The sequence below is a fragment of the Squalius cephalus genome, assembly GCF_949319135.1.
Source record: "Squalius cephalus genome assembly, chromosome: 19".
Lineage (NCBI taxonomy): Eukaryota > Metazoa > Chordata > Actinopteri > Cypriniformes > Leuciscidae > Squalius > Squalius cephalus.
Genome location: NC_137140.1, coordinates 3,624,581 through 3,642,231, shown reverse-complemented (window position 1 = coordinate 3,642,231; position 17,651 = coordinate 3,624,581). Strand labels below are relative to the sequence as shown.

Here is a 17,651-nt window from a genome sequence, read left to right as displayed (position 1 = left end):
GACTAACGTTCTACGTGCAATTATTTTCAGGAAAACGCACGGCTAAAGTAGTTCCAGTCAGGTCTTCTTGACCGCATTAAATGTCCATATCTCTTCGCCAAGGTCCCTTTCAAAGGTATTTACAGCAACAACAGCAAAAGAACCAAAACCCATAACGAGACTGACCAAGCAAATGGATATAATAAATAACAGGACGTTTTTTTCCTAAGTTTTTTTCTCCCACTCTCTATCTAATAGCCTAAAACATGTCGTGTCAGTTTATACTGGAGATGAAAATGCTGCTTTATTTATTTTTTAAATAGATTTTATAAATCTATTAAAATTCCTCCTAAAAGAAAAGATAGAGTTCCAAAAATCATTCTCAATATTAAAGAATTGCAGAGTTCACACAACAGCAACAATAACAATAAAGAGAAACGATATTGTTGGAATCACTTTTAGAACGATTTTATCCAGCTGATAAACATATAAAAACACTGACAGCCAATCAGAATCAATCCTGCTGTTACGAGCTCAAGCATTTAAAGTGACAGACACGCACGCGCTTAGAATAAACAGAACTATATCATCCACTGGTGTGGATGAATATACACTACAGGTCAAAAGTTTGGAAACATTACTATTTTTAATGCTTTTGAAAGAAGTTTCTTCTGCTCATCAAGCCTGCATTTATTTGATCAAAAATACAGAAAAAAAACAGTAATATTGTAAAATATTATTAAAACTTAAAATAATAGTTTTCTATTTGAATATACTTTAAAAAATAATTTATTCCTGTGATGCAAAGCTGAATTTTCAGCATCATTACTCCAGTCTTCAGTGTCACATGTGACATCCAGTCAATCACATGATCCTTTAGAAATCACTCTAATATTCTGATTTATTATGAGAAACAGTTCTGCTGCCTAATATATTTGATGAATAAAAGGTTAAAAAGAACTGCATTTATTCAAAATAAAAAAATATTTTCTTATAATATAAATCTTCTTTACTATCACTTTTTATCAATTTAACACATCCTTGCTGAATAAAAGTATTGATTTATTTAAAAAAAAAGAAAGAAACTGACCCCAAATTACTGACCAGTCGTGTATATTGTTGTTACAAAAGATTTCTATTTTTAAAAAATTTGCTTCTTTTTTTTTTTTTTTTTTTTTTTTACTTTTTATTCATCAAAGTATCCTAAAAAAAAGTATCACAGGTAATGAAAAAATATTAAGCAGCAGAACTGTTTCCAACTTTGATAATGAATCATCATATTAGAATGATTTCTAAAGGATCATGTGATAGACTGGAGTAATGATCCTGAAAATTCAGCTTTGCATCACAGAAATAAATGATAATTTAAAGTATAATAAATTGAAAACCAATTATTTTAAATTGTAATAATATATCACAATATTACATTTTTTTCTGCATTTTTTATCAAATAAATGCAGGCTTGATGAGCAGAAGAAACTTCTTTCAAAAACATTAAAGATAGTAATGTTTCCATTTTTTGACCTGTACTGTAGTTATCGTTATAGTTATAGTTATTGTTATCGTTGTTGGTGTGAACGAGCCTTACACTTTGCACTGTAAATTTGTCATGTAACACAGGGCAGACAAATATCCTATATATTCCTATGACATATCTGATCTGAATCATTAGGTTATACTTGAGCTTGACCAGTGTGATTTCTGATCGTCAGACATTTTCTCCCTCTAATAAAAATAAAAAAGAACTGAATTTTTGACATTGTTTTCAATAAACCTGTTGAGCCCCAAACTGTAGGAATGACTTAAAAACAACACCTTAGAAATGCCTTAGAAACCATATAGACCCCCTGTTTCATTTAAAACAGTGTAGCAATGTCCTAGAAACCTCCCCAGCAAGCAAACTGTGATCGCATGTTCAGGTCTTCTCCAGCGCTGTGGCCTTAGGATGTCCACACGTACCAATTAGCAGCCTGCGATTGTACTCGCTGAAAGCACATTTAGACCGTCGCTGCCCTCCAGACCTCATAGAGGAATGTGTCCACAGTCAGAAACCGGGTGAAAGAGACGTGTGACCACTCCAACCAAAATATATGCTTCCCTGGACACAAACTCTAGGCCACGAAACCCTTTCGAATCCAGAAAATGACCCCAAACACAGGCAGCCAGGTTCCTCAAATCATTTTCCAGTCAACTACAAAATTTGTTAATCAAATTTAAACTGTTGTTATGGTCCATAAGAGGAGGTTTTGAAACATCGTTCCCCCTAGATCCTATAAAGTCACACATAACGAGTCGTTGAATTCATGAAATATCACAAGCTCGATCATCAGTGCTTCGCAATCCTCCGCCAGCAGATCGTTCATCACCTCAACATGAGCACAGCGCTGCGCCGTGATTTATTAGTTGCTCTTTCTATCCATTCAAGATGAACTGGACAAATTTCTCTCAATAAAAAGCATGACGCTGAAACACGACGGCCTGCTAAGGCTCTCGTCTGGGAATGCAGAAACTCCCTTTAATGAGGAATGCATTGGTCTGATAGGAAGACAAATGAGAAGTGAGTACAAATGATGCAGTGTGTAAAGTTCCTCTGGTCATGGATACTGTGTGCATGAATATTTCTGTCTCTTTTTTTGTTTTGTTTTTTTTGACTAGGAAACTTTCCTCACAACTTCTCACCAAGATTTCCCAAAAGCCAGCTTTTGACATGCTGTTATATAATTTCGTTGAAAGAATTCCTGGAAGCTTTGGAGCTGCTCTGCATGAATAATCCAAGACAGATAACGAAGAGTACAAGTAAACAAAAGTGCAAAGCTTTGGAGGATGAAAAAACAAGCGTATAAATCTTCAAGCATCAGTGGAACTTCAAATCAGGCAGAAAAATGAAGTGCTATATGAGCGTTTTCAAACTGAACCCAACTGCATTAAATAAACTCTACATGCCGAACGTCACAATACGGAGTCGGCTAATGAAATTACTCAGGCGATACCCAGAAACATGGGTCAACATCGAGGTTATCACGTAGTAGTAATGGACGGGGTGTTACCCAAATATATATTTCCCTCTTCAACAACAGCTGCAAAAATACATGGACTGCATTTCAAAATAGCAATGGATTTTGGACTCATCCAGCCTTTCAGTGTTGGGTAAGACTTGTGTTTTTTTCTTTTTTCTTTTTTTTCTAATGCTTTATTTTACAGTGTCCTTGTTACACGTTGTTATTATAGAAATAACAGTAAATTATGCATAATTAACTAACACTAGACCCTACCCTAACCCTTAAGTACATGTTGTTGATTAATATTACTCCATACTTAAAAAGGACACCTTAAAATAAAGGGTATCAATTTATTTTACAGCGTCATTGTTACATAATATTACATGCATTTACTATAGTAATAACTATAGATTATGCATAATTACATGCAACTAATCCTAAACCAAACCCTAATCCTAACCCTATAGTAAGTACATGTAGTTACTTAATATTACTCAGTACTTAAATGAATAATTACTGTGTAACAAAGACACCTTCAAATTAAGTGTAACCAATACAATATTTAGACCCACATTTAAGATTTATTTAAATATTACATAAACATTTAAAGTATTTAAATTACATAATAAAGTTGGCTTACACAGTTTTAACATTAACAAACCTTATGTGAAGCATATTTGTCAGTCATTCATAAATGAAACGGGTAAGATTTCTGTAATCGTACTAATAAACTGAATGTGTTTTTGTCACGTTCTTGCCTTGGAAGGAAGACGAATGATGGGACTAATCAGGGACTAATGAGCACAGGTGCAGACAATCATAACTTCATGGTGACAGTTTTAAATACACAATAACCAGCTTTATATATTTATCATCTATAAATCAATTTGTTTTGATCTCATACATTTTATCTAACTGATTATCGCTTGTTTCACAGCTAGGCGTATTTGATCAGTGTTCTTACTTTTTAACTGAATGCTTTTAATTGTTTTCAATATTAACAGATTTATGCTGGTTCCAAGCATTTTGAAAAAAAAATGCAGTTTGAAAATATTATTTAAATAGAACCAAATAAATGTAAATAGTTCATAATAAACAGCCAGTTTCATTCATGTATGACTGATAAATAAGCATCACATTAAGTGTATTAGTTTGTTCATGTTAACACTGTGCAATCAAAATGGATGGAAATTGTATATGCAATTCAAATACATAAATCTTAAATTTAGCCCTAAATAAAAAAAAAATTGAAAAGAAAAAAGACAAAAACCTCAGAAAACAACCGAACGGATACAGAATGAAAAGCCTCAACCAGTCAAAATCTATTTCTAGACTTGCTTGAGGTTGTTCATTCTTTATCCCTTCAGTTGTTTTCAGATGCAGTGTGTTTTTTTCCTTCTCATCCCAAAGACGCGAATGTTTTTTTAAACTACACAGAACCTCGTAATTCCATTTTACAGCTGATGCACAAAGTGCACATGCAAACCCAAACAAACGGCAGATGTTGGCAGTCTGGGAAACACCTCCCGGTCTTCTCATCCAGCTCACACAGCAGAGTTTGTTGTGCTGTTTCAATGAAACGTGCAAATTTCACCAGCTAACGCTCGAGGCGGAGGAAAAACCCAGGCCTTTTTATTTCTCGACTTAAAAAACGCTCAGTTTATGTGCGCTGGCACTCAGACCTGCTTTCCGACTCAGTCCCTGCCTCTCCCTCTCTGTCTCTCCAGTGTGTGTGTGTGTGCGCGTGTTTATCTGCATGTGTGTTTTTTGATCGGAGGCTGTGTCTACATGGGAAGTGGGAAGGTGCAGCTGGAATGCTGCCCAAAGGCAAGGAAAGCACACAGCTTCCACGCTTCCAGCAAACGCAGAGAGAGAGAGAGAGAGAGAGAGAGAGAGAGAGAAAGCAAAGCAACTTGACTCACTGGGGCACTGCGCTGTCTGGGTCAGATGTGCAAGGAGCAAAACAAGGCTCTCCTGAAAGGAATAAGCGGGGAACATAGGAGTCAGATCTGTCCATGAAGACCTGGAGATTATTTTCCCCAACTTAGCCAGCCAGGAGAACATCTCATCCCTGCTGGAGTCGGATTGGGTCTGGAAGGGACATGAGGAGGGACCGGCTGCTGGTGGCCGTCACTTTGGTCACCCTCTTGGCAGCTGACATCCATTTTGTCCTGCTTCCCAGACTCAAAAACTGGTATCATCTGCCCAGAGAAAGCTGTGAGTGCAGGGTCACCAATGGCAGCCTGGACAACAGAGGTGCTACAACCTTAACATGGATGATGACGAGCCAGAATTTCACACCGGTTTCCACCGAGAGAAGCTCCAAGCTGGAGAGGCTGTTCAGTCATCCGCTCTACAACATCCGTCTTCCAGAACTGGGGCCCGACGAACTGCTCCTGCAGCACGAGGAGCTCAGGAATTACTACAAGAGGAAAGTGAGCCGCTGGGAGAGGTACTCAACAGACTTCATGTTAAATAATGTGGCATGTTTATTAGCAGGAACGCACTCAGACCACTGAATGAACCGGGGAACACTTTAAGTCATTGAGTCAGACACATACTTTAAAGTCTTGGCTACAAAAAAAGTGTTGAACATTTCCAACACGCATTGATTATATTGGATAAGTTGTCACGGTTGCAACCTGTTGTTTATTGATGAATTTTAGAAGAAGAATATTTGAACGAAATATTCATAAACTGCAAAGTAACATACAAAAAAAATGCGCGATACTTAAAATCAAACCATGTAAAGCAATTGGCAACTTTAACCTAACTGACGTTAATAAAAACACTCTTGTCCTGAGAGCAAAGTTCAAGCCTTGCCTGAATTTATGCTAGTGTGTTTTATTTTGTTTAGTTTTCTCTCAATGGTTGAACAATATGAAGCATAAAAAAGCACTGGCAGTGTCAGCAATGTTATAGTTAAAACTTGAAATAAAATAAACTAACTGAAATAAAAATATTTCAAAACAAGTACCTTTTTTATTTTAGTTGCTGTGCTCGATGTACTAAAATAAAAATAAAACCAACAAATAAAGCAAAATTATAATATTTAAATAAATATTAATTATTGTTATATGAATTAATATAATAGTATTATTATGATTTTGTTTTTAATTTAAAAAATTAAAAATAAAGCAAAATTATAATTATTTATTTGAATAAATATTAATTATTGTTGTGTTAATTAATATAATAGCATTATTATGCCTTTATGTTTAATTAAAAAAATAAAAAATAAAGCATTATTATATAATATGTAAATATTATTTAGTATTATATGAATCAATATAATAGTATTATATTATGCCTTGGTGTTTTTAAAAAAGCAACCCTACAATATAAAAAAAATCATAATGTTTTTCATTCAATATTTTTTTAACTTGAGTCTTGCTAAAGAATCGACAGCTCAAAATAAGAGCTCAAATACTCCCTCTTGCTGCCCCATGGAAATGAGTTTAGTACGGGCTTGTTTTTAGGTCATACGCTGCGTATTAATGGCAGGGATGTAGACAAATCACTCTTTTCATTGCACCGGCCGTGATGCTGTTCAGCAGACCAACGCTCAACACAAGTGTCTCCCACATAATCAGAGGTTCGCCAGAAACCACCCACTTAAATCAGGTCGCACTAGTCAAGATTCGTTGTTTCAGAAGTTGTGGTTAAAATCTCTGATTGCTTCGAGAGGGAAAAGTTTTCTTGCGTTCACCCCCTATAGGCCTATTTATAAGCGTAAACGCATTGATGAGGCATAATGGGAGCACTCTGTATGAAAGCACTGCTGGATCCCTGCCACAGTAAACAGTTCTGTAGTTTATATTTGTCTTTCAACTCATTTCTCTTTTCTTCGTGATGTTGATTCAAGCTGATGCTTCTAGAGGTCATGGTGACAATTGTATGAGGACCAGCGGCAAATATTTGCTTCAAATAGGATCAATAATCTGTAACGTGGTGATGTTGTGTCTGCCGGGAACTCGATTCCATGACGCATGAATTTGATCAAAGGTGCTGTAGGCTATACATCGAATGCAAAGTGGATAAAACAAAGTTTAATGTGAACTCTTTCCCCGCAAACATTTAAAAAAGTTGCCAGACAGCAGCATTTCAACAAAACTTTAAAGCCCCCACAAATATTTTGATGAATGAATATCTGAACATGCAAAAAGAAAGCTTCCACCACAGAATGAAAAAATGTAAAAGATAAGACTTATACCTCGCAATTGTGACTTTATACCTCGCAATTGTGACTTTATACCTCGCAATTGTGACTTTATAACTCACAATTGTGACTTTATGCCTCGCAATTGTGATTTTATACCTCGCAATTGTGACTTTATACCTCGCAATTGTGACTTTATACCTCGCAATTGTGACTTTATACCTCGCAATTGTGACTTTATACATGTACCTCGCAATTGTGATTTTATACCTCGCAATTGTGACTTTATACCTCGCAATTGTGACTTTATACATGTACCTCGCAATTGTGACTTTATACCTCGCAATTGTGACTTTATACCTCGCAATTGTGACTTTATACCTCGCAATTGTGACTTTATACCTTGCAATTGTGACTTTATACATGTACCTCGCAATTGTGATTTTATACCTCGCAATTGTGACTTTATACCTCGCAATTGTGACTTTATACCTCGCAATTGTGACTTTATAACTCACAATTGTGACTTTATGCCTCGCAATTGTGATTTTATACCTTGCAATTGTGACTTTATACATGTACCTCGCAATTGTGACTTTATACCTCGCAATTGTGACTTTATAACTCACAATTGTGACTTTATGCCTCGCAATTGTGATTTTATACCTCGCAATTGTGATTTTATAACTCGAAATTGTGATTTTATACCTCGCAATTGTGATTTTATACCTCACAATTGTGACTTTATACCTCGCAATTGTGACTTTATAACTCACAATTGTGACTTTATGCCTCGCAATTGTGATTTTATACCTCGCAATTGTGATTTTATAACTCGAAATTGTGATTTTATACCTCACAATTGTGACTTTATACCTCGCAATTGTGACTTTATAACTCACAATTGTGATTTTATACCTCGCAATTGTGATTTTATACCTTGCAATTGTGACTTTATACATGTACCTCGCAATTGTGATTTTATACCTCGCAATTGTGATTTTATACCTCGCAATTGTGATTTTATACCTCGCAATTGTGATTTTATACCTTGCAATTGTGACTTTATACATGTACCTCGCAATTGTGATTTTATACCTCGCAATTGTGATTTTATTACTCGCAATTGTGATTTTATAACTCGCAATTGTGACTTTATACCTCGCAATTGTGATTTTATACCTCGCAATTGTGATTTTATACCTCGCAATTGTGATTTTATACCTCGCAATTGTGATTTTATAACTCGCAATTGTGACTTTATACCTCGCAATTGTGATTTTATACCTCGCAATTGTGATTTTATACCTCGCAATTGTGATTTTATACCTCGCAATTGTGATTTTATACCTCGCAATTGTGATTTTATAACTCGCAATTGTGATTTTATACCTCACAATTGTGACTTTATACCTCGCAATTGTGAGAAATTACCTTTTTTTATGTTTATAAATAATGGAAAATTCCACCAATGCCAAAAACAAAAAAACTATATTACAGACTGATATTTTCCTCTAGTATTTTGTCAGATAAATACCATAACCATAAGTTACCATAATACCATAAGTTAATGTTTTGTTCTTCCCTCATATTTAAAAAATATTAAATATTTTCCTCATGTTTTGATGGTTTAATCGAACTTTTTTTCATCACTTCTGACCACTACTGTGTGTATATATACATCTATGGTTCAGTTCTAAAGAAATAATAAAAAAAAGTCTCATTCTGTGGGAGCCAAAAAATGCTGTTGGCAGATTGCTGAAGCTGTGCTGTTTTTACATCTTAAAGGTTCCTACATGTGCAGACTTGTGTACGCCAAGGGAATCATAATTTTAAGAGCTAACAATACCCGCTGATGACTTAAAAGAGAGCTCACCACATGTGCCAATTCTACTCATTTCCTTCCAGGTTTTTGTACAAGAAAATGAGTCTCGGTTGATTTCAGAATCTGAATGTTAAATAGCTTAATGAAAGCTCTCGTTCTGTTCTACAGACTGAAAAAGTTCTACATCGAGGCGGCAGCAGCTTCAAACATCACTATACCTGATCATCCCGTGACCTTTGACCCGGAGGCCAGTTGGCTGCAGTTCCACCTCGGGATCAATCGATATGCGCTGTATGCGAGAGATGACAGCAGTGTGGACAGACTCCTGAGGGACATGCAGACGGCCACCATCATCAGTGCAGGTTTTCCCCCTAGAGCTCCAGCATATCAATCTGAATATGCTAATATAATACTTCATTTCAAATTTGCTTGCATGATCTGATCCTGAGAAGCTGATGTGCAGTATTTCATTGTGTCTGACAGATTTCACTCAGGATGAGAAAGCTTTGAAGGGTGCGTGCGACTGCTCCCAAGGTACATGTGCTTTTTAACACTATTGTTCTACCAGATTATTAAATTTTTTACTAAATAAAATAAAAATAAATATTATGGTTTCTCCTGAGTAAGAACTTCTGGGAATGTAAATTATAAGGTGATACCATTAAATTATGATAAACACTACTGTTCAAAAGTATGGCGTCAATAAGATTCTTTTTAACGAATTAATATATTTTTATTTATTTATTTGATGTAATTTAGTGACAGTAAAGTTATTTATAATATTTCAAATAAATGCTGTTCTTTGAACTTTCTATTCATCAAAGAATCCTGGGGGGAAAGTATCAGTTTCCCCAAAGATATGAAGCAGCACACCTGTTTTCAACATTGATAATTATGAGAAATGTTTCTTGAGCATCAAATCATCATATTAGAATGATTTCTGAAGGATCATGTGACTCTGAAGACTGGAGTAATGATGCTGAAAATTCAGCTTTGATCATAGGAATAAATTACAGTATATTCACATAGAAAACAGCTATTTTAAATTGTAATAATATTTCACAATATTACTTTCTTTTTTACTGTATTTTTTATCAAATATGCAGCCTTGGAAAGCAGAAGAGACTTCCTTCAAAACAATAGTGTAACTTTAACAACATTTAAATAGAAAACAATATAGTATAAAATATAAATAATATTTATATAGTCTTGTTAAATAAAATATAATCTATCACTGTTTGAAATATTGTGAAAACATATTTTTACAGTATTTTAAAATAACATTTAGCATGTATTTTTTGTATATATATCATTTTCACCCATTTACATTAGGTAGCTTACAGATAAATATCTTTATCATCCAGTTTGAAATCTGTAGCTTTGACGCTAATGAGTAAAACCAATATATATTACTGTAAGTTGGTGGTGTAGAGTAGAAGGCCACTAAACAGAAGTTGCATTTTATAGTTTTTTCTTCCCTATTGTGTCGTATATCCGAGCGAAACACTTCTGGAACAAGAACAAATGTGGGCGGGGCTTGATTTTGTCCGTGGGGAATTGATTAGATGGTTGTGGTTTGCTATTGGTGGATCTCATGTGAGTGACAGGTTGCCCCGCCCTCGTCATCAGAGAAGAGAAGAGATGCTGCAAGAGGGAGGGGACGTTATTCTGATTCAAGATTACGAGAATTGTCCATTTTGATTTCATGGTGACTTTAAAACCACACGTCCCGCACTGTCCCTGAGCTCACACACATCAACCAAATGCTATTCTCTCTTGAAGTTTTCCTCTTTTGCCACTTTCTGGCCTAAATGAATGTCCAACTACAATGTTTTTATTGTTTGGCTTGTTTTTCTATTTTGCTCATTACGTGTGTGTTATTTTAAACTGTAAACTATTGATTTGATTGAGCTGGAAAGGAGCTAAAAGAGGTTTGAGCGGTGCGGTTTAGTGTTGCCGACAGCCTGCTACGGCTTCTCACAACCTCAGACAAAGCAAAAGAAACACTGGAGCGTATAGTGAACACCACAAGCCCTGCTTATGTAAAGATCCCTCTATAATTAAACTATTACAGTTGAAAGGTCGACTCTGGGGAACAAAACAAAAATAAGATCTCACAGTCCAAAAAGAGTCAGGTGTTGCAACAATTTCCCCACATCGTTCATCATATGTTCCACCACAACCCAACGCAGGACAATAAAACATTAAACTATACTGTATGTCAAGAAGAATTATCAGTAATAATGGCTATATTACTACAATAATTCACCTTTTAAATAAAGGTATAAATTGGTGTTTTTTGGTCATCCCATCCAGACCAGCACACACATATACTCACAAAACTTACAAATACTATATTTTCATTTTAGTTAAAATATAACTGAATATTAATGTTAACTACATAAAAAATTCATATATTTAGAGAATTATCTATCTATAAATTACAGAAACGTCTGTCTGTCTGTCTATGTGTGTGTGTGTGTGTGTGTTATTCGCATATCTCTCGAACCGTTAGTCCGATTGATTTCAAACTCGACAGGTGTCTTGCTACGGTCACGAGTAAGTGCAGTGCCAAGTTTGACGTTGTTTGGATGAGAAATACTAAAGATATCGTTAAATATATCAGTAAAAGAAGCACTTAGAAGGTTGTGGTTTAAAAATAAACATTCTGACATAAACACGATGAAAACCATATTTTCTTTTTCAAACTTTCACATAGCATCTTTAGGTTATAATAACATAATTCAAATCCAGATTTTGATTTTCAAAGATTTATTATAAAAACTGATTATTTTTTCCCAAAAATGCAATAAATTCATGACACTTTTTTTTTTCAAAATGCAATTAATCCATTGAATCACTATAAAAGTTTTTTTTTTATCATATTGAAACTGTTGAAATCAGCCATCGCTAAGAAATATCTCCTGAACTTTTTTGACGGCGATCAGCTCACAAAAACTGATTTTGCACGGGCACTTTGCACTGCTCCCTGAATCAACGAGCTTATTCATTTGTGGATGTAAACTGAATCTATAAGTCAGCTATGCTGTTTACTTCTGGATATTATATTTCATTCTGGTGCGCTTAACGTTATCGCTACTGTGTAATAGTAGCCTATGCTATTCACCAACTCTCTCTTTCACGGGCATCATTTGTAGTAGCCTATTCACAAACTGCTCAAGCATAGCGTTTTCTTGGAGTTCACTGTGTGCTTTGTAACAATGAGCATTCAATCACACCAAACCAACAATTACTAAAAACACACACAAAAACTGATTTTGCACGGGCATTTTGCACTAGTTCTTTTTAATTTTGACAGCACTTATTTTCATATTACAGATATGTTTTTGTTAATATTAAGAAGGAAACATGAACGTTTTCTTTCTTTCTGACTGTCCAATCAGTGGTTAAACCGAGCGGTCTTCATCTGAAATTGGCCCTGAAACTCCAAGACTTTGGCAAAGCTATGTTTAAACCAATGAGGTAACGCAGATTTTCCAGATTACTACACCTTTGGTTTAAAAGTAGTGTAACTGATAGAAATGATCCTTGTTGATTTCAGACAGGAGCGGCACGAAGAGACGCCGGAGAACTTCTTCTATTTTGTGGACTTTCAGAGACACAACGCTGAGATTGCAGCTTTCCACCTCGACAGGTGAGGCGTTCCAGCACTGATGATCACAGTCACCACACCATAGACACAGAGACTGTCAGGAATGAGTTATACTGTGAAGGATCTGATACGAGTAAACACAGATGAAGTCCCTCAGGCACCACTGCACTGGGATACTATACATCATTGTTTAGGCCTGTTGAGACAATGAGGTTCAGCACGATTAGTCTCACCTCAGCATATTTGCTGAGGTCTATGGTGGACGATTATGTGATGATGAAACCCTGGAGCAGACTGCAACACACATCAAAGGCATTCACTAAAACATGTCATTTACCAGAAGATCTTATTAAAGACACAAAGACTCATTCGTGCATTTTTGGGCTTTCAATAGACGAATGGGTTGCACTTTATTTTACAGTATGTGCACTTACTAAGAAAGTAGTGGGTATTATAAGGGAACTACATGGGTTAAGGTTAGGTTCAGGGTTAGTTAGTTATAACCCAGTTATTGTAATAACTATAAGTACATGGTATGTACATGGGGAACAGGACTGTAACATAAAGTGCTACCGATAATTTTATAGAAATATATAGGGATGCTCGAAATATCGGCATCAGCCGATATATGTTCATTTTTAATGTTATCGTTATCGGCCAAATAAGAAAATTTGGCCGATATTTTAAAGGCAATAAATATACGTTTTTTTACTTCAGCTGAGACACTTCATATGTGCACCGTTCGCCATGATGGTTTTGAATTGCTTGAAATATGATTGGAATCAAAAAAGGAAAATACTGTTAAGTGCAGAACGTGCAGCGCGAGTCTGTCATATAGGCTACATAAAATTATAATAAGAACATCCGTATAATTGTGTGCTTGGGACATGGATTTTAATGGTGAGACTTTTGTTTTTGTAATCAGGCTCATACATAAAGAATTATCGGTATCGGACAAAATTGTCATGCCTAGAAATATACTTGCAGCATTAGTGATAATAAGTGAGATTTTTTTTTTCTCTGAAAATACTCCATTCAGCTTAATATTCATAGGCAACTATCTGTAAGCCTTTTGCAGGTTAATTCACCTGAAAAAGTTTTAAAAAATTGCTTTTTTGAACATCCCATACAGACCACTTCACTTCACCTAATCGAGTGCAAAAGTCGGGATCCGGAAGTAAAACTCCATTCATTTCCTCCATAGGGAAATTGATTTTAAACGATAACTTATAAACCATTAAAGACAGACCTACTGTGAGCTACAGCGTTGTTAATCGATGACATAGGCTTTCGTTGAAGCCGTCAGTCTGCATTAGTTCAATCATATTCAACCGCTGAATTGCTGGTGAACAACTTTAGAGAGAAATCTCCACCAATCAGAGAATCAAGACAAGCAAAATTACCTCTTCACTCCCATGAAGCAATACCTATGACGTCAGGGCCGGCCCGAGGCATAAGCGAACTAAGCGGCTGCTTGGGGCCCCCTCGCCACCAGGGGGCCCCCAAGCGATTATTTTTTATTTATTTTTTACATATTAATTAAATTAAACCAGTGACATAAATGAATGAATGGATTAATAATTCAAGACAAGAAAATTCTGATTTCATGATCAATATACCTGCCTACAACTGCTGCTGTGTCTGCCAGTGTTTGAGTCATGCGCGATCGCGTGCATAGACAATTCGTGCGCAAAGTCACGGTAATGTTAAGCCATGTCACAAAAATTTGATTTGATCAATGATTTATCCTTTAAATTTAATGATATTCAGAACAGAACAATAATAAAAAAAAAATAACTAAAAACAAGCCAAAACGAAATAATTTAAAAGCGAAAGTGAAAGCGGCGTTGGGCTCGCGTATCTCTCTCATTAGAATCAAAATGTTTAACATTCGTCGCGATGGATTTGGATGGTAAACTATTCTTTATTATAGGCTTCTTTGTACTTCACCCACGTTCCAATATCGAGGGGAAAAAAATCATTATCTTCACATGCGCAAAAATGTGCTTGAAATCCAATATCGAGGGGGAAAAAAAATCATTCTCTTCACATGCGCAAAAATGTGCTTGGAAACATCACAGTGGAGCGTTGCTTTGGCTACGCAGCGCTGAATACGAATTGTAGGCTTATTTAAACAGAGCAGTGTAATTTTTATATGTTAGGTTGACTATTTTATTATTATATTTTATTACGGCTATAACGAACAGGCTGCGATGTCAAGATTGCAATGCTTGAATATGTTGTTTGTGTGTGTGAGGCGCGGGCGCGATCGAACAGTGGAAACATAAACACATACTCCGTCATGTTCATACAAGACATCATTCAAACTGCAAAGTGTTGCAAAACGTTGGAGGATATTTTGCAAATACGTTTTTTTAATATGTTTTGTGACAATTTTTTTTTCAGAAGTTTCAAAGAGTTAGTAAAAGAGTAAAGAAAAAGTTAAAACATTTTTAAGTATCTATTTTTTATTAAGTATTTATTTTGTATAAATACATAACCTCATTGTATTAATTTATAATGTAACATTATAGAGTGACATTGTGTCAATAATCGTCAAGCACAGGTGACTCCGCGTGGTGGGAGGGGGCCCCCAAATCAAATTCTGCTTAGGGCCCCCAAAAGGCTCGGGCCGGCACTGTATGACGTAATAGAGTCTCCTTATGCTCTCAAACTACTGTATATTATGCATGTTTTGCAGTAAGCGTAAATTGTTGTTTCTACATACACAGTCAACATTAAGTCGATAGTTTTATATTTATCTGTTTTAATTTGATTGTCATTCGCAATGCTTCAAGGGATTGTAGCCGTTATATGGACCATTAGCCGCTTTCCGACCAAGTAGTTACAGGAACTTAGTTCTAGGAACTGTCCACTTCTAAACAGTTCTATGAACTACTCTCCCCCAAACTCGGTTTTGCTGTTTGCGTTCGCACTGGCCAAGTGGCCATAGGAACTGGTAGGAGGGGTGAGGGAGTGACGCAAGCACGGCGACTTTTATTTTGGCGGTGCTGAGAACGCCAGAGCAAACAATGCTCGCATTCATTCTCTGTGTTCATTAGTTAGCGATCTGTCTAACAGTACTGTTTAACATGTTATTAGATAGAACTATTATAGAAAGTAGACAGTATATGAAAAAAAAGGTTATTAGCCTATGCCGTGTGGTTGATGTCCAGTGTTGGTAGCTGGGCAGAAATACTTAATCATGTTTGCCTTGGTCCCCTCAAAGTTGCGTTGGATTTTCTCTTCAGCATAAAGGTTTAGAGGCCCATCTATCAATGTTTTCCATGTTTGTATCCAGTTTCTGGAGTAGATATATAGGCTATAATCTGTGTGTTTACATATAGCTGTTTTAAAAATGGCGGGTGCTGGTGTTCCGCGTACGTTCGGTCATCAGCGTGCACTAACATCACGGGTAGTTCCTATAGTGCTGGTTTAGACCCTACTCTGAAGTAGGAGCTAAATTAGTTCCTCCAAATGGAGTTCCTAGAACTAAAGTCGTTCCTAGTCAGCGTGTTCGCACCGCAGGAACATACGGGTACTTTAGCCAATAGTTCTAGGAACTGTGAAAAGGTTGGTAAAACGGCTATTGTCTTTTTCAAAAGTTTTGTGATGTGATTCACCCTGTAGCTTGTTGGTTCGGTTCATGGCAAATAATGCTTTAAGATTTGTTTAAAAATCCCTATGGGAGAAATGAATGTGGAAAACGTCTGCTTGGCCGGTGTGTTTGTTCACCTTCACCTTAATATTGTTATTGTATTGTTAGCTACTGTCAAAAATATTGCTGAATCCATTTTCTCACTGCGAGTGACAGAAAGTTTCAGGGTTTATTCGTATAGTGCTTTTCACAGTACGTATCATTTCCAAAGCAGCTTTACAAAGAACAAACCCCCAGTCGACAGTGGCAAGGAAAAATTCCCTCAGAGTTCCACCCTGTCATTAGTGGTGAACTGTAAGCAAAGACACTTGAGAAAAGGGTGTTTTCCTGCAGGTTATTCCTCATCTGAGCTTAATTACAGAAAACCTCTTCAGTTGAAGAAACATGACTAGTCAAAATTATCCTGAAGGAAAGCTAATGGCAGTTTGGAGATGATCCTAAAAGGATGAATTAAAAAATCCTTTAAGAGTCAAATAAGATCCTATTGGATAATTAGCATGTTTTATTATTTCTATTGATCTAATGTAGCAATCTTATTTGATCCCTTCAAGACTGGCTCCAAATTAAAGGGTTAGTTCACCCAAAAATGAAAGTTCTGTCAGTAATTACTCTCCCTCATGTTGTTCCAGCCCTGTAAGACTTTCGTTCATCTTCAGAACTCAAATTAAGATATTTTTGATGAAATCTGAGAGGTTGAGCCACTATAGTCACTTGGACTATTTTAACGATGTCTTTACTAACTTTTCTGGGATGGCAGATATCGATTACATAGAAGCCTATGGAGGAGTGAGACAGCTCTCAGATTTCATCAGAAATATCTTAATTTGTGTTCTGAAGATGAACGAAAGTCTTAAAAGAGACATATTATGCTTTTAAATCGTTCCTTTTTACATCTAAATCATACATTTGTAGTCTATATAAAGCGGAACTGCAATGCTTGGGTCTGAATTCCTCATTATTATAGCTCCACAGGCCCCTTTTCTACCCCTTTTCTGATGAGCTTCTGAGAGCAACTCGTTTTGGTGCGGTCTCTTTAAATGCAAATGAGACACTTCATACCCCGCCCCCTCTCCAGGTTGTAGAGGTGACACTCGGTTCAACTCCACCCCGTTCGGCCATTTTTGTAGTTTGATAGCAGAGATACGATTATCTAGCGGCACAGAAACTTTTGGACATCCAAGATTTGTGTCAACACAGAAAACATTTCATCATTGGATAGTCTTTTCGTTTTATTAAAGTGTTGTTTTATGTCAGCTTAATGCCCGGAACGCTTTTCAGAAAAGATAAGGCAACTTATTTAGCACAATTCACACGGTAATTCAGGAAAAAAATATCTCCGAATGCTCCACATGAAAGTTTGGTCTTCCGACCTTTTACCACCGTGTCGATTTATTTTGATTAATATGTGCGAGGGAGAG

General features: G+C 36.1%; 1 protein-coding gene across 3 annotated transcripts in view; it reads left to right on the top strand.

The window, feature by feature from the left end:
• Positions 1 to 4,847: 4,847 nt before the first annotated feature.
• The window catches only part of fam20a (FAM20A golgi associated secretory pathway pseudokinase), a 19,990-nt gene continuing 7,186 nt past the window's right edge, over positions 4,848 to 17,651 (top strand). For all 3 annotated transcript variants that reach the window (XR_013819114.1, XR_013819115.1, XM_079850622.1), the window contains exons 1-5: positions 4,848 to 5,430; positions 9,131 to 9,324; positions 9,446 to 9,496; positions 12,367 to 12,445; positions 12,525 to 12,617. Coding sequence is in view for 1 of the 3 variants with exons in the window: in XM_079850622.1 (XP_079706748.1) it covers positions 5,081 to 5,430; positions 9,131 to 9,324; positions 9,446 to 9,496; positions 12,367 to 12,445; positions 12,525 to 12,617 (767 nt within the window). In the remaining 2 variants the exon portion in view is untranslated. The remainder of the gene's footprint in view (positions 5,431 to 9,130; positions 9,325 to 9,445; positions 9,497 to 12,366; positions 12,446 to 12,524; positions 12,618 to 17,651) is intronic.